The sequence below is a fragment of the Mauremys mutica genome, chromosome 6 (assembly GCF_020497125.1).
Source record: "Mauremys mutica isolate MM-2020 ecotype Southern chromosome 6, ASM2049712v1, whole genome shotgun sequence".
Lineage (NCBI taxonomy): Eukaryota > Metazoa > Chordata > Testudines > Geoemydidae > Mauremys > Mauremys mutica.
In genome coordinates, this window is record NC_059077.1 from 131,423,587 (window position 1) to 131,439,269 (window position 15,683).

Here is a 15,683-nt window from a genome sequence, read left to right on the forward strand (position 1 = left end):
ACCTTCAGCAAATGAACAATGTACATAACACTGCCATGATCAATGACAAGCTGAAACGACTCAATGTGGATATCGTAATCCTCCAAGAAACACGGCTAGCATCAAGTGGATCACTCAGGGAAAAACTACACATTTTTCTGACAGGGGAAAAGCACTGAAGAAATGCAAGAGCACAGAGTGAGATTTGCCATCAAGAACTCACTTCTGGGGATGACTGGGTCACCTACAACTGGATCAGAGAGAATTTTGGCACTACGGTTGTTCTCATCTGAGGGCCCAGTCAACCTTGTGAGTGTGTTTTCCCCAACACCCTTCTTGACATCAAGGACCAGTTGTACAACCAGTTGAACACCACCATCAGCAGGCTTCTGAAGCACAAATATGTTTTCCTGCTAGGGGACTTCAATGCAAGAGTGGGAGCTGATCATGAAGCATGGTCTTGGTCAACATGGACCTGATAAAAGAATGGAAATGGTCAGGGACTGCTAAAAGTTTGCTCCTATTACGACCTCTGTGTAACAATCTCATTCTTCCAGACAAAGCCGCAACACAAAGTGTCTTGGAAACATCCCAGATCTGGCCATTGGCACCAACTGGATTTTATCAACACAAGGCGTACCAACCTTAAGAGCATCCTCATTACCTGCAGTTATCAAAGTTCTCACTGAGACACAGGCCACTCTCTGGAATGCAGTAAGGTCAGACTTAAACCAAAGAAAATAAACAGATCTACAGTAAAAGCACGTCCTCGTATTAACATCAGTACTTTAACACAGTGGTTTTCAAACCATGGGTCACGACAGAACTGGGTCATGGAGTGGAAGGCACTGGGTCACAGCAGCTCTGGTCAGCACCGCCGACTGGGATGTTAAAAGTCCCGTCGTCAGTGCTGCCCAGCTAACGCAGACTAGTCCCTACCTGTTCCGACACCACGCTGCACCCTGGAAGCGGCCAGCAGCAGGTCTGGCTGCTAGGTGGAGGGGTGGGGCATGGAGCTCCGTGCGCTGCCCCCACCCTGAGCACTAGCTCCGTGATCTCATTGGCCAGGAACCGGCCAACGGGAGCTGGGGGGGGGGCGGTGAGCCACGTGGAGCCGCTTGCATGCCTCTGCCTAGGAGCCGGACCTGCTGCTGGTCGCTTCAAGCTCAGCACAGTCCGCAGTGCCAGGGCAGGTGGGAAGCCTGCCTCTGCACCCCGGGTGCACCACTGACCGGGAGCCACTGACGGTAAGCCTGCACCCCAAGCCTGTGTCCCAATCCCCTGCCCCAGCCCTGAGCCCCCCCAAACTCGGAGCCCTTTCCTGAACCCCAAGCTCTTCATCCCCAGCCCCACCCCAGTGCCTGCACCCCCAGCCCAGAGCCCTGACCCTCTCCTGAACCCCAATCCCCTGCCCCAGCCCTAAGCCCCTCCCACACCCCAAACCCCTCACTCCCAGCTCCGCTGGGTTGTGGGCATCAACAATTTTCTTCAGCTGGGATGCCAGAAAAAAAGTTTGAAAACCACTGCCTTAGCGGACCAAGAAAAGTCACAGCAGTACAAGAACATACTACAAGTCCTTGACTCCAGTGATTGTGCCAAAAGCATCCATCTGAAGTGGGAGCAACTGAAGAACACAATCTACGATGCAGCTCTGTCAGTCTCTGGGAAGAAGGAAAGCAAGACTAACAACTGGTTTGATGCATATTCCAGTGAATTGATACCAGTCATAGAGGCCAAATGCGCAGCCCAAACCAACTACAAGAGAGGCCCAAATAAAAAACCGTATGTACTGAGAGCAGCAAGAACCAAGGTACAACAAACTGTTGATGCTGTGCCAATGACGATTGGCTGCACTTATGAAAAAGCATCCAAGTAGCAGCTGATGCAGGCAACATCAGAAACATGTAGGATGGGATCAAGAAAGCCGTGGGTCCAACTTCAAAGGAGACAGCCTTACTGAAATCAACAACGGGGGAAACAATCAACGACTGCACCAAGCAGATGGGTCGCTGGGTAGAACACTACTCTGAGCTTTACTCTTGTGAAAATATTGCTCTGGACACAGCCATCAATGCCATCGAAAGTCTACCTGTTAAGAACCAACCCAACAATGAACCAACAGTTGAGGGGCTTAGCTTTGCCATAGATGGCTCTGGAAAAGACTGCATACTGTCAGAGGTCATAAAGTGCGGAAAACCTATCCTACTGCAACACCTTCATGAGTTGCTCTGCCTGTGCTGGAAAGAAGGCAAAGTACCACAAGAAATGAGAGATACCAACATCACCACTCTCTCTAAAAACAAGGGTGACAGGAGCGACTGTAACAACTACCGTGGCATTTCCCTTCTTAGTATTATGGGAAAAGCCTTTGCCCAAGTTGTCCTGAACAGAATTCAGATCCTTGTAGACAGAATCTATGTTAAATCACAGTGCGGCTTCAGAGCTGAAAGGTCTACTATTGACATGATCTTCTTGCTGAGACAACTACAAGAGAAATGCAGAGAACAAAAGAAGCCCTTCTACGTAGCCTTCACCAATCCCACAAAGGCTTTTGACCTTGTCAGTAGAAGTGGACTATTCGTGCTTCCAGAAAAGATTGGATGTCCCCCCAAGCTCTTAAGTGTGATTCAATCCTTCCATTAAAACATGTACAGCACAGTCCAATACATGTACAGCTCAGTGTCTGAGGCTTTCCAGAATCATAGCAGAGTTAAGAAAGGTTGTGTACTTGCCCCAAGTCTGTTTAGGATCTTCTCCCTGATACTGAAACAAGCTTTTGGTTCCTCAACAGAGGGAATCTACTTGCACACAAGATCTGATGGGAAGCTGTTCAATCTTGCAAGGCTCAGATCTAAAACCAAAACTCAGGAGGCCCTCATCCAACACCTTCTCTTTGCTGACGACACAGCAGTGGCACCCCACACAGAAGCCCATCTCCAAAACCTCATGGACTGTTTTCCCGAAGCCTGCCAAGACTTTGGCCTTACTATAAGCCTAAAAAAGATGAACCTAACGTTCCAAGTTGTTCAGGAAGCACACTTCCATCAAGATCGACAACTATGAACTTGAAGTGGTGAACAAGTTCACATACCTGGGGTCCACTATCGCAGTCAACCTTTCATGTGAAACAGAACTCAACATCTGGATTGGAAAAGCCACCACAACAATGTCTAGACTCAACAACAAACTGACAGAACACACAAAGATCTGTGCAGATGTTATCAGCACACTTTTGTATGGGAGCAAGACAGGGACCTTATACTCTCATCAAGAGAAGAGGCTAAACAGCTTTCATGTGTGTTCGTCGAATCTTTGGAATCACCTGGAGGGACAGAGTCACCAACACTGAGGTGCTCAAACGAGCCAGCAATTCCCAGCATGCAAACACTCCTCCAACAGAGACGCCTCCGCTGGCTTGCATATGTGTGCTGAGTGAGTGATGGGTGCATCCCAAAGGACACCCTCTATAGTGAATTGACGTCTGGAAAAAGACCCAAAGGACGCCCAACATTGCATTTCAAGGATGTGTGCAAGTGAGACCTCAAAGAAATGGACATGGATGTGGACAACTGGGAAGATCACACTCAGGACTGCAGCCTTTGGAAACAAGAGCTTAACATACATCTCCAGAGTTATGAGAGGAAGCCGTCCAGCTTAGCAGAGGAGAAAAGAGCTTGCAGAAGGCAGAGTCCAAAGGGTTGAAACACCACCTTTAAATGTGACAGATGCGGCAGAGAGAGATTGTCTCTCTTGAGTGGGTCTCTTCAGCCATGGCTATGGCTGCCATAAAACCAATTGAGTAATTTCTTTATCTCTCAGGGGCACATACCCATGGTCTCTCGAGACTGAAGGATGCCCACTAAAACTACTAAAAATGTCAGTTAGTTTTTTTAATTCTTCATTTCTATGGTTAAGAAAAAAGGTGTCCCACAAATATTGATATTAATTATCTCAAATATGATGGTCATGGAGAAATTAAAATAGAGACTGAATTTACTGTCATCCACCACAAAGATCTAATAGCGCCTCAAGCAGACGTGACCCTAATGTGCTGTGGCATTCCCCAGGCTGTATAGTCAGGGGGGTTGTTTTAAATAACTTCCATTGTTGCTTGCAGTATTGTTGTAGCCAAGCTGATCCCAGCATACTAGAGAGACAAGGCGGGGGGGAGGTAACATCTTTTATTGGACCAACTTCTGTGGAGGAAAGAGCCAAGCTTTCGAGTTACACGGAGCTCTTCTTCAGGCCTGGGAAACATACACAGAGCATCGCAGCTAAATACCAGGTGGAACAGAAATTCTAAGGGACCATTCACGGTAGAGTGGCCCGTTAACATCCCTGCAGTCACAGGACAAAAAGGGGGGGGCTAATGGGTTACAGATTGTGGTAATAAGCCATAAATCCAGCATCTTTATGAAGACTGTGATTTTAGTGTCCAGCAGAGTTATGAATTTAAGTCCTCAGGCTCGTCCTTTGAAGGTGTTGTGCCTTTGAGGACTGAGACAGGTGTGACTGAGGTTAGCTTAAATAAGATCCGTTACACACAGTGCCACCTAGTGGCTGAATGCATAATACAGTTTAGCATTCCACTACAGCAGCCTGTCTGGGAGCTTGATGCTTGTTTCCTGTTTCTCTAGCCAGATCTGGGCTTATCCCTGGCACAATTTGGAGGAGCTTGGGGGCTGATTTACACTATGCCACCTGGTAATGGTCCCCAAGGAACCACCGGCCAGATGGGGTCAGCTGCAGCTCAACACTCACTCTCCACCCGCAAGCAGGGTGCAGAAGAGCTGTTGGGTGGGCACTGGGGACTCGTGGCTGGTCTCTGCTCCCTTTGTGCCCTCTGAGCAAAACCAAAGGCTCTACTGCTGAGAAATTCCCAAAGAAATCCTGCCACCTCTAGCACATCTGTGCTCTTCAGCTGGAAGCACAGCAGCATTGCACCAACACCAGCCAAGGTATGGTACATGGTGAGAAGGGGGAAGCAGATCTTCCAGAAAGGCATCCAGCCATGATCTCACGACCAAGAGATGGAGAACCCATCACTCCCCTGGGCACCATCCTCAGTGCTTGTCCCTTTGTTCAGGCTGGCTTCAGCAGAGGATGCTATGCCCAAAACCAAGTCACTCATGTAACAGAAGACACTGAAGATGCCTTTGAGAAGAGCAAGAAAGCTGGTGCTGTTCTGGAGGATCTGTCAGCTGCAGATGATGCCGTCTAGCATGTGGGGCTGACCACTAAGTTGTTGCAGACTGTTCCCTGTCAGCCCATGATGTGGTTTATCATGGAAATGATAACTAATCAGAGCTTCATCTTGCCAGCTGGAGCACAGGTGCCGACTTTGTGGGTGCTCCAGGGCTCGAGCACCCACGGAAAGAAATTAGCGGGTGCTTAGCACCCACTGGCAGCCAAGCTCCCCCCTTCCCCCAGTGCCTCCTGCCTGCTGGCGGCCCCACCGATCAACTCCTCCCTCTCCCTCCCAGCGCCTCCTGCCCGCTACGGAAAAGCTGTGGAGGGGGCATCGAGCACTCCCCGGGTAGAGAGGAAGTCAGCACCTATGAGCTGGAGACAAAGTCAGCTGGCTTAGACAGCTCTGTAACAGACTCCCACAAGGATCCGTTCTCGCTGCTCTCCTCTTCAACATACCTACTTACGACCTACCCACAACAAAGGCCGATAAGCACATATGTGCAGATGACATCTGTCTTGCTGACGTGGGTGACGATGTACATGATAGCAAAGGGTCACTCAGCCAGAACATGAATGCTCTGGACACATAATGTAAGTCTCCACTGACAAAGGTAAATGCGTCTAAGACAGTGGCCACAACCTTCCAGCTGAAGGATCCCCTGGCCAACCAACCCCTTACAATCTGTGTAGAGGATCATCCTCTCCCTTTCCAGCCAGTTGTCATTTACTTAGGAGCTAAACTGGGCCACATTCTAACAAAGCGCCCCCTAGAGCACTTAAAGAAAATGGTCACCTCCAGCACTGCTGTGATACAGAAGCTAGCAAGAACCTCCTGGGGAGCAGAGGCAAATCTTCTATGAACCTCGGTCCTGGCAGTGGTACTTAGAACAACGTGCAGCCTGCTGCACACAAGGCTGACAATGGTTCCAATAGGCGCAAATGAGCAATGCGCAAAGATCCACCCACCTCCAGAAGAAAACACCCACACCTGCAGTTGCTGCTGACTTGCCATGACTGACTTCAGAAGATCCTTTTGTGGGTAGTTCATGCACCAACACAGCACTGCTGGCCCAGTGCCAATCTCGGATGAACAACAGCATACCAGGGCTGACCGCTACGTCCTTGTAGTGTGGCAGCAACTTTGGGCTAGAGACACAGGCATGCCAACGAATTTCAGAAGCCCTGACTTTCATCCACGGGTTTGCAACCTGGGACGCAGATCCTGGACTAGGCTTAACTGGCTGGTGACTAGAACGGCCAAAGTGGCTGCCACCATGCAGAAACTTGGGTTAGCCCCATCTTCACAGTGTGACTGTGGGGCAGCAATGAAGACGGTCAATGTGGTGGAGGAGAACTCAGTCAGAAGACTGGAGGGTGGGCTGTAACTCCTGACTACCCTTGATGATGCAGCCATTAGATGGCCAAACAAGTAGAGATTGACTTGCGATGCATATGAAAGGAGATCATCCTACTATTACAAATTTGTGCCTTATTTCTAATTTGAATTTGTCTTGCTTTAACTTTCAGCCATGGGTAGTTGTCATGCCCTTCTTTGCTAAATTAAATAGCCCTTTAGTACCTGGTACACACACTGTAATAAAGTCACCTTTGGACCTTCTTGACGTTCCCTAGCGACTCCTAGTGTGCTAGATACAGGGCAGCACACCTACCTTCAGAGTCACCCTCTTCTCAAGCTAACACAGCAAAATTCAACTATCAGAAAGAACTGCAACGAAACAAAACCTTTCCAATACTGAGAAAAGGTCCCTTTAGAAATGGCCCCCTCCCTGCTACAGCTTTCATCCACCAGCGCTGAGATAGGTTGCCCAAACAAACCAAACCCATAATGGACAAAGTTAGACTAGGTTCTATGTGCTTTGTTTAAAGGACACACTCGCATGGGGTGTGCATTCATGTGCAGAAGCTGCATGTACTGGGAATAAATGCAGAGACTCAGAAAGAGAAAGAGAAGAAAAAGCAGAAAATATTTCCTCTTTTTTTGAGTAGATACTTAACACCCTCCCCACCCCAGATCAGTCTGGCCTCCGGTTGGGAAAAGACAGATGGGCAGACTTTATTCTATAATTCCTTTGTAGTCACTAAGTAAATCCTACCAAACCCTTTACCTGTGCAGGGTAGATTTTGTAACCAAATCTTAAACAACAACATTAAAATAAAAAGCAGAAAGCAGCATTTGCGAGGAAGGCAGTAACCTGTTTCACACTACAAATAAGGAGGAATAATAGTAGACAAGTCTGTAAGACTCTCCCAACTGGAACTGGATCTTACCAGCGATGTCGCAGAGTTCTGCATCAGACGCATTAGCCAGGGCTTCCTCCAGCTCTGGCTCCAGTGTTACTCTTTCCAAAACAGGATCAATTGGCTTCTCCTTGGGGACCCAGACTTTTCCTATAAATACAAAGTGATGTCAATGGCACTCCGGCTGCTGGCTCCTGTTTAGCAATCACTGAGTCAGATTTACTTGGTGCACAGATTCACTTCCAAAGAATTCTAGGTGAAATTCCCTGCAGGGCAGCAGGCTGGCAGAAGGACGTATACGGTGCTTAGTCCTGCTGCTGACCCTCTGCATGGAGTGTGTTCTGCCCTCTGACTAGCTTTACCCAGAGGATGAGTTATGGATCCTAGAGCAGTGAGCAAAGAAACCCTAACCAGAATTAGGAAGTCACAGGCCAGCAGAATGTAGCCCACGCTCCTGTGGGCTAATCCATCTCAGATTTATTCTAAATGGGCTCCTGCAACTGCCTGGGTCAGAAGGGAATTGCCTGACTTCTTAGGCCCGGGGATTTTATATATTTACTGGCCTCTCTATAACAACAGTACCTACAAACTGAACAACATTTATCAAAAACACACAGTGCTCGGAGCTCATACATGTCCCACCCTTCATAGAAATATGCCTGGCTGAAGGCATCCAGCTACCTAGACCACAGCAAATGCACAATAGAAAAGCAGACAACAACATTTAGCCAAAAGCCTAGCAGCCTGATCTGGAGCTGGCTCAAGCTGTGATCTGAAGGGCAGTCGGGGGAGCAAATTCCAGAGGCAGGTCCTGCCCTTCCACTGACCTTGGAAACATAGCACCACAGCATCTCTCCAAGAGACTTCCGCTCAAGTGCAACCTAGGGAAGGAGAGGCCTCAAGTTCAAAAGGGCTTGGGTAACCCAATAACCCAGTTCTCCCATTTCACTGTGAACCCCAGGCCAAGTTTGGATTCACACACAGTCAGGGGATTGCAGGCTCACTGTGACCACTGGTCATACTGGAAAATATCACTGTGGCTTACGTAGGAGTAAAGACAGGTCTCCACTGGAACTCCACGCTCCCTCCCCAGGTTTCTGGAGTGTTGGTTGTTGATGGTTCAGACTAGAAAGCGCAAATCCAAACCAACCCCTGTGGTACTGAGTTTGAGTTTTCCACATCCAATCTGGATTTAGTTCCAAGTCAGGAGAAGTCTGGTGAGAATCACTGATTTCATGAGATTTCCACCACTTGAGACCAAAAATTTCAGAAAACCAATTCACAGGGACTTGGACTGTCTAATCCAAACCCAAAGCCTCCTCTAGACCTAATCTGGGTCTGAGCAGGAAAGACAACCACACACACTCCCAGGCACACGTCTCAAAATAACTGTGGGAGAGAGGAGGGCAGAGGTAGTCATGGCAAATCAGGGGCATGGGTAGAAGTAGTGCAGAGCGAGGGAGAGAAGCCACAGAATGTGGGGAGAAGATGTGCACCATCAAGGGAAATGGCACCAGGAGGGCAAGTCTTACCCTGCAGGTTAACAGGGCACCATGTACTCTAGAGTCTGGTGGTGCAGGGGATACCAAGTTGTAGAGAAAGAGAAACTGGAGTCTGAGGAAGTGTCTGAGTGACGACCACAGAGATGGGGAAACACCTACGGACAACAGAGAGGGCAGGGAAGGGTGCAGACAGGGCTGTGGTGTCGGGAAAGACAGTGGTCCCAAAAGAGGGGTGTGGGGTATGCCCAGCTAGTGCAGAACCCTAATCATTATGGGTCTACAGAAGCTGCCATCCAAAAATCTCAAAGCACTTTACAGACTTTCCTGAACATCCCCTTGCCACATGTCGCCCTCTACCTCACTTGAGCGGCTGCAGAGGCTCAGGAAGTTGAGGTGACTTGCCCAGGGTCAGAGGCAGCCATAGGCTTTGCATCATGGCAGGGTGGGAAGTCCGGCTAGAGATCATTCTTCTTCCTCGAGGCACTGGGGACGCTTCCTGCCTGACTGCTTGGAGCCAGGTACCTTTTCCTGGACAAGCTGTAATCAGGCTGTATGTCTGCTGGAGTGCAGCTGGCCACCAGCTGATGGAAGGAAGACAGGGGCAGGGGCTGGGAGAAAATGTTTGTTTGCTCTGATTTGCCATCTGGATCAGAGAGCTCAGCTGAAACAGAACCTTTTTCTGGGAAGCCAACGGAAACAGCTTCTCTAGGCTACATAGGGGAGACTTAGCCAATCAGGGACCCAGGAGAAATAAATGGGTCTTACCCTGTGGGCCTTTTCTAACAACATTTGCTCAAACTCCAAATCAGCATAAAATATGTGCAGCTTCCAAACACGTGCAGACACCTGGTGAGCAACACAGCTCGCATCAACTGTGAGCACATCACTACTGCAGGCTGAACTCAAAAGCGCCCAGGCGAAGGAAAAGCAGGAGCAAAGCAGCAGCGAGAGTGATGGGGAGAGCACAGATCAGCAGCGCCAACTGGATTTCCTCTAGCGCCCAGCAGCACCCAGGGCAGTGCCCACAGCATGACCTCCAGTGGCCGCACTGCAGGAGAGCCAGGCTGCGGCAGAGTGACCCGTCACATGGGGCACTCCAGTTACGCAGTCCTCTCAGAGGCTGCTGGGCATGGGAGGGGTCTGGGCCTGGAGAAGCAGACCCACAGCCGGCATTAGACTTGCTGGGGCCCAAGGACCTGGAGAGAGCACACTGACAGACAAGGTTGATAACATCATCTGGCTCCTCACTCTCATAGAATCATAGAATCTCAGGGTTGGAAGGGACCTCAGGAGGTATCTAGTCCAACCCCCTGCTCAAAGCAGGATCAAACCCAACTAAATCATCCCAGCCAGCGCTTTGTCAAGCCTGACCTTAAAAACCTCTAAGGAAGGAGATTCCACCACCTCCCTAGGTAACCCATTCCAGTGCTTCACCACCCTACTAGTGAAAAAGTTTTTCCTAATGTCCAACCTAAACCTCCCCCACTGCAACTTGAGACCATTACTCTTTGTTCTGTCATCTTCTACCACTGAGAACAGTCTAGATCCATCCTCTTTGGAACCCCCTTTCAGGTAGTTGAAAGCAGCTATCAAATCCCCCCTCATTCTTCTCTTCTGCAGACTAAACAATCCCAGTTCCCTCAGCCTCTCCTCATAAGTCATGTGCTCCAGCCCCCTAATCATTTTTGTTGCCCTCCGCTGGACTCTCTCCAATTTATCCACATCCTTCTTGTAGTGTGGGGCCCAAAACTGGACACAGTACTCCAAATGAGGCCTCACCAGTGCTGAGTAGAGGGGAATGATCACATCCCGCGATCTGCTGGAAATGCCCCTACTTATACAACCCAAAATGCCATTAGCCTTCTTGGAAACAAGGGCACACTGTTGACTCATATTCAGCTTTTCGTCCACTGTAACCCCTAGGTCCTTTTCTGCAGAACTGCTGCCCAGCCATTCGGTCCCTAGTCTGTAGCAGTGCATGGGATTCTTCCGTCCTAAGTGCAGGACTCTGCACTTGTCCTTGTCCATGCCAGGGCAATGGGGTGCCAGGGCTGCTCTCCCTACTGGGGGCAGCTGGGACCAGAGCAGCAGCCAGGCAACCGATGGGCCTGTGTGTGGGAGAGGGGGCGGTGGCAGTGCCTGAGTTTTCGGCGTGGAGGGGAACATTGCAGCATTTCCTGAGGGAGGGCTCCCTGCATCCTGTCCCAGTCTGCCTGACTGGCTACATGCCTGCTGTGCAGGGGTGCTGGAGCAGGGTATATAGTGGGGGTGCCAAGAGCCATTGAACCAAACTGTAAACCCTGCATATGATGGAAACCCCATCAAGCCAGGTAGTGCAGCAGCCTCCCAGCACCCCTAGGTCCAGCACCTGTGCTGCTGGGGAAGCTGGGTCTGTCAGGAGGTTGTCATCTCTTGCCAGCGAGAGAGTCCCCAGTCTGTCCCCCTGAGCAGTGAGAGCAGGAATCCAGAGGCCTGCCCTGCACCATGAGGGGAGATCGTCCCCCTCCCCGTACTGCACAGGGAGATCAGGGACTTCTCTCACTGGTCGCAGAGCGGTAGTGCAAGGGGAGAAGTCACGCACAGCACACAGAGAACCAGTACGCGTTTGGAAAACGGGCCTGGCAAAGGAGACAGCACGCACGGAGCTCTCAGCATGGTATGTCACCCAGCACTATTTCTGTCCTCTGTCTGAAGGCAGGGTCAGCAATGATACACTAACTGAACAAAGACTGTGCTGCCACAGCTGTTAAGAAGCAGCACACAGCCTGAATGTGGCTATATTTAGGCTGCACAAAGAAGCAACTGTGTTGTGCTGTCTCTCAAGATGAAATGGAAAGCCACAAGGTGCTTCATGGAACGGCCCGTTTTCACTTTCCATTCCATGAGTGATTACACTGAAACAAGGGGAAGGAGTTTTACTGTGCTACTGTAGCCACTCTGGCAAAAATAACGTGTCTTGTCTGTTCTCGTAACAGCACTTTGGTTGGTTTAGGAGCGTTTTAGATTAAAATGGCTGGAAGGCACTGAGTGATTGACAATCTCAGCTCTGAGTTGACATATAAAATTAAAACTGCATCACTGTTTTCTTTTTCCACTAGAAGTCTGATTCCTTGCCAGCACTGAGCCGAGAGGATAAATATACATAAATTGTGTTGGAACTATACAAAGCCTGTGACCTGTCCCTGACTTTTATTAACAATAACAGTGACAAAATGGGGCTGAGCCCCAGGCCCGCTGCAGGAGGGGGGAGTCCAGCACTCGCCGCTACTGCGGCTGGGAGCTCTGGACTCCCCGAGCTGCCTGCAGCGGCTTGGAGCTCTGGGTCCTCTGGCTGCTTGTGGCTGCTGAGAGCTCAGGGGACCTGCTGCTTGGAGCTCTGGGTCGCCCCGCTGCTCACAGCGGCTGGGAGCTCCGGGTCCCCACATTGTGGCTAGGAGCTGCAGGGACCCCACCCTCACCCATGGCAGCTTAGACCCCCAGACCATGGTGGCTGGGAGCTGCGGGGGGTCCCACTGCTCATGGCAGCTCAGAGCTTCAGCTGACAGCTCCAGCCCTCTGCACAAAGACTGATGCGGAAAATGTCATGGAGGTCACAGAAGTCACGGATTCCTTGACTTCAGTGACATAATCTCAGCCTTAGCAATAATGCCCAGTACTCTTATTTAACAAGGAAATTACAGCTGTTCGGAAACATTTTGATGGGATAACATTCTGTCAGAATATGCAGTTCTATCGCAATCAAAACGCTTCCCAAAACTGACACATGCAGTGTTGTTGTCGCCATGTTGGTCCCAGGATATGAAAGAGACAAGATGGGTGAAGTAATATCTATTGGACCAACTTCTGTTTCACCTCAAATTTAGCTGCAACCTCTGAGTACTTTTCCCAGATTTCAAGAAGAGCTCTGTGTAAGCTAAAAATCTTGTCTCTCTCACCAGCAGAAATTGGTCCAATAAAAGATATTACCTCACCCACCTTGTCACACAAAATTGAATAATTTTTGCCAGAATTTCATTTCTGAAGAAAATCAGGGAGAAAAGTGTTCTGACAATGTCAAAACATCTCATTTCCATTTTTTATTTTGTACTATAATATAAAATTTAAAAAGTCAAAATAGAAACAAAATGTTTTGACTCACAGGAAACAAATTTGTTTAGGAATTTTCCTTTGAATAGAACTTGAAAATGTTCAGGTTTGTTCCAATCTCAATCCTTCTCAAAATGGAATTTCTGTCCTCTGCACAGCTCTAAAGATAGGATTGTGTACACACACGCACACACACTCTACTCTTGGATCTATTTAAACTTGTCTAGGACAACACTAGCTTTTCAGTGCCTGTTGCTAGTATCTTCTTCAGTACCATGGGAAGGGAGCATGTCTAGTGATTAAACATAAGAACGGCCGTACTGGGTCAGACCAAAGGTCCATCTAGCCCAGTATCCTGTCTTCTGACAGTGGCCAATGCCAGGTGCCCCAGAGGGAATGAACAGAACAGGGAATCATCGAGTGATCCATCCCGTTGCCCATTCCCAGCTTCTGGCAAACAGAGGCTAGGGACACTCTCAGAGCATGGGGTTACATTCCTGCCCATCCTGGCTAGTAGCCATTGATGGACCTATACTCCATGAACTTATCTAGTTCTTTTTTGTACCCTGTTATAATTTTGGCCTTCACAACATCCTCTGGCAAAGAGTTCCACAGGTTGACTGCCCATTGTGTGAAGAAACACTTCCTTTTGTTTGTTTTAAACCTGCTGCCTATTAATTTCATTGGTAACCCCATAGGTGCTGGAACTAGGGGTGCTGTGGGTGCTGCCACAGCCTCTGGCTTGAAGTGGTTTCCATTCAATGCAGGGTTTACAGTTTGGTTCAATGGCTCTCAGCACCCCTACGATACAAATTGTTCCAGCAAATCTGGGTAACACTGGTTCTTGTGCTATGTGAAGGAGTAAATAATACCTCCTCATTCACTTTCTCCACACCAGTCACAATTTTATAGACTTCTATCATTCCCCCCCCACCCGCACGCTCATTGTCTCTTTTCCAAGGTGAAAAGTCCCAGTCCTTTTAATCTCTCCTCTGTGACATTGCACTCTATATGATTTTATGCAAATATGCTAATGAGCGTGAATATAATGTAACTGGAATATGCTTTTGCAAAAGGTTTCTTGCAAGGTATCATTACAAAGCTTATAATTTACTGAGTGTGGTTATTCTATTTGTATGTATGTATTATTCTTGTATTTGAAACTAGAAATATGAAATATAACTCTGAGGTCCTATTGTAACTATGCGAAGTGTGGGCCATTAATGGTGGTTTGGAATCTTGATGGCTTCCATTAACCACGACAACTGACTGTAGATGCCTCTGTTTACTTGTAAGACTTCCTGTGTACGTGTGTGCTGGCAAGTGGGCAATGAAGTCTTACAGTGACATGTGATCATGTCACCTGAACTGGAATCCATCTTTAACCTGGTGTCTTTCCATTGAGAAGGAGGGGTGGGAACCCAGAGAGGGACAAAGGATTCCCGCCTTGTGCAAAAGGTATATAAATGGGAGGAACAGAAAAAAGGGGCAGCCATCATGAGAAATCCCCTAGCTACCAACTGAGTTGGAACAAGGGCTGTACCGGGGAAAGGATCGGGCCCAGACTAGGAAGGAGTCCAGTCTGTGAAAGAAGCTTATTGGAACATCTCTGAGGGTGAGATTTCATCTGTAATCAGTTTCTTACTGTATTAGGCTTAGACTTGTGTGTTTTATTTTATTTTGTTTGGTGATTCACTTTGTTCTGTCTGTTATTACTTGGAACCACATAAAGGTTACTTTCTGTATTTAATAAAATCATTTTTTACTTCTTAATTAACCTAGAGTATGTATTATGTGACAAAGTTCCTCCTCTACCTTGGTGGGTCCTGCGCTTATTGGCAGATTTGCTCACCTCAGTGATCTTCCCCACAGTCTGGGTCAACTCCTCCTGTGTCTGATCAGGAGTTGAGAGGTTTGGGGGGAACCCGGGCCCACCCTCTACTCCGGGTTCCAGCCCAGGGCCCTGTGGATTGCAGCTGTCTATAGTGCCTCCTGTAACAGCTGCATGACAGCTACAACTCCCTGGGCTACTTCCCCATGGCCTCCTCCCAACACCTTCTTTATCCTCACCACAGGACCTTCCTCCTGGTGTCTGATAACGCTTGTACTCCTCAGTCCTCCAGCAGCTACACCCTCTCCCTCTCAGCTCCTTGTGCCTCTTGCTCCCAGCTCCTCACACGCACTTCCTCTCCTCTGGCTCCTCCTCACCTGACTGGAGTGAGCTCCTTTTTAAACCCAGGTGCCCTGATTAGCTGCCTTGATTGGCTGCAGGTGATCTAATCAGCCTGTCTGCCTGAATTGGTTCTAGCAGGTTCCTGATTACTCTAGTGCAGCCCCTGCTCTGGTCACTCAGGGAACAGAAAACTACTCATCCAGTGACCAGTATATTTGCCCTCTACCAGACTCCTGTACCCCACTGGCCTGGGTCTGTCAAAATTAATACCTAGAGGGTGAACAATTTTTAGTTTATCCCATATAAGGGTAGGTCCATACTTATGGCCGGGTCGACGGGTAGCATTCGACTTCTCGGAGTTCGAACTATCGCGTCTAATCTAGACGCGATAGTTCGAACTCCGAACATGCTCCCGTCGACTCCGGAACTCCACCACCGCGAACGGCAGTGGCGGAGTCGACGGGGGAGCCGCAGACTTCGATCCCGCGGCGTCT

At 48.9% G+C, this 15,683-nt stretch overlaps 1 protein-coding gene across 3 annotated transcripts in view; it reads right to left on the bottom strand.

The window, feature by feature from the left end:
• The window catches only part of TMOD1 (tropomodulin 1), an 81,388-nt gene that overhangs the window by 28,671 nt on the left and 37,034 nt on the right, over positions 1–15,683 (bottom strand). For all 3 annotated transcript variants that reach the window (XM_045020113.1, XM_045020115.1, XM_045020114.1), the window contains exon 4: positions 7,459–7,578. In XM_045020113.1, coding sequence (XP_044876048.1) covers positions 7,459–7,578 — 120 coding nt within the window. The remainder of the gene's footprint in view (positions 1–7,458; positions 7,579–15,683) is intronic.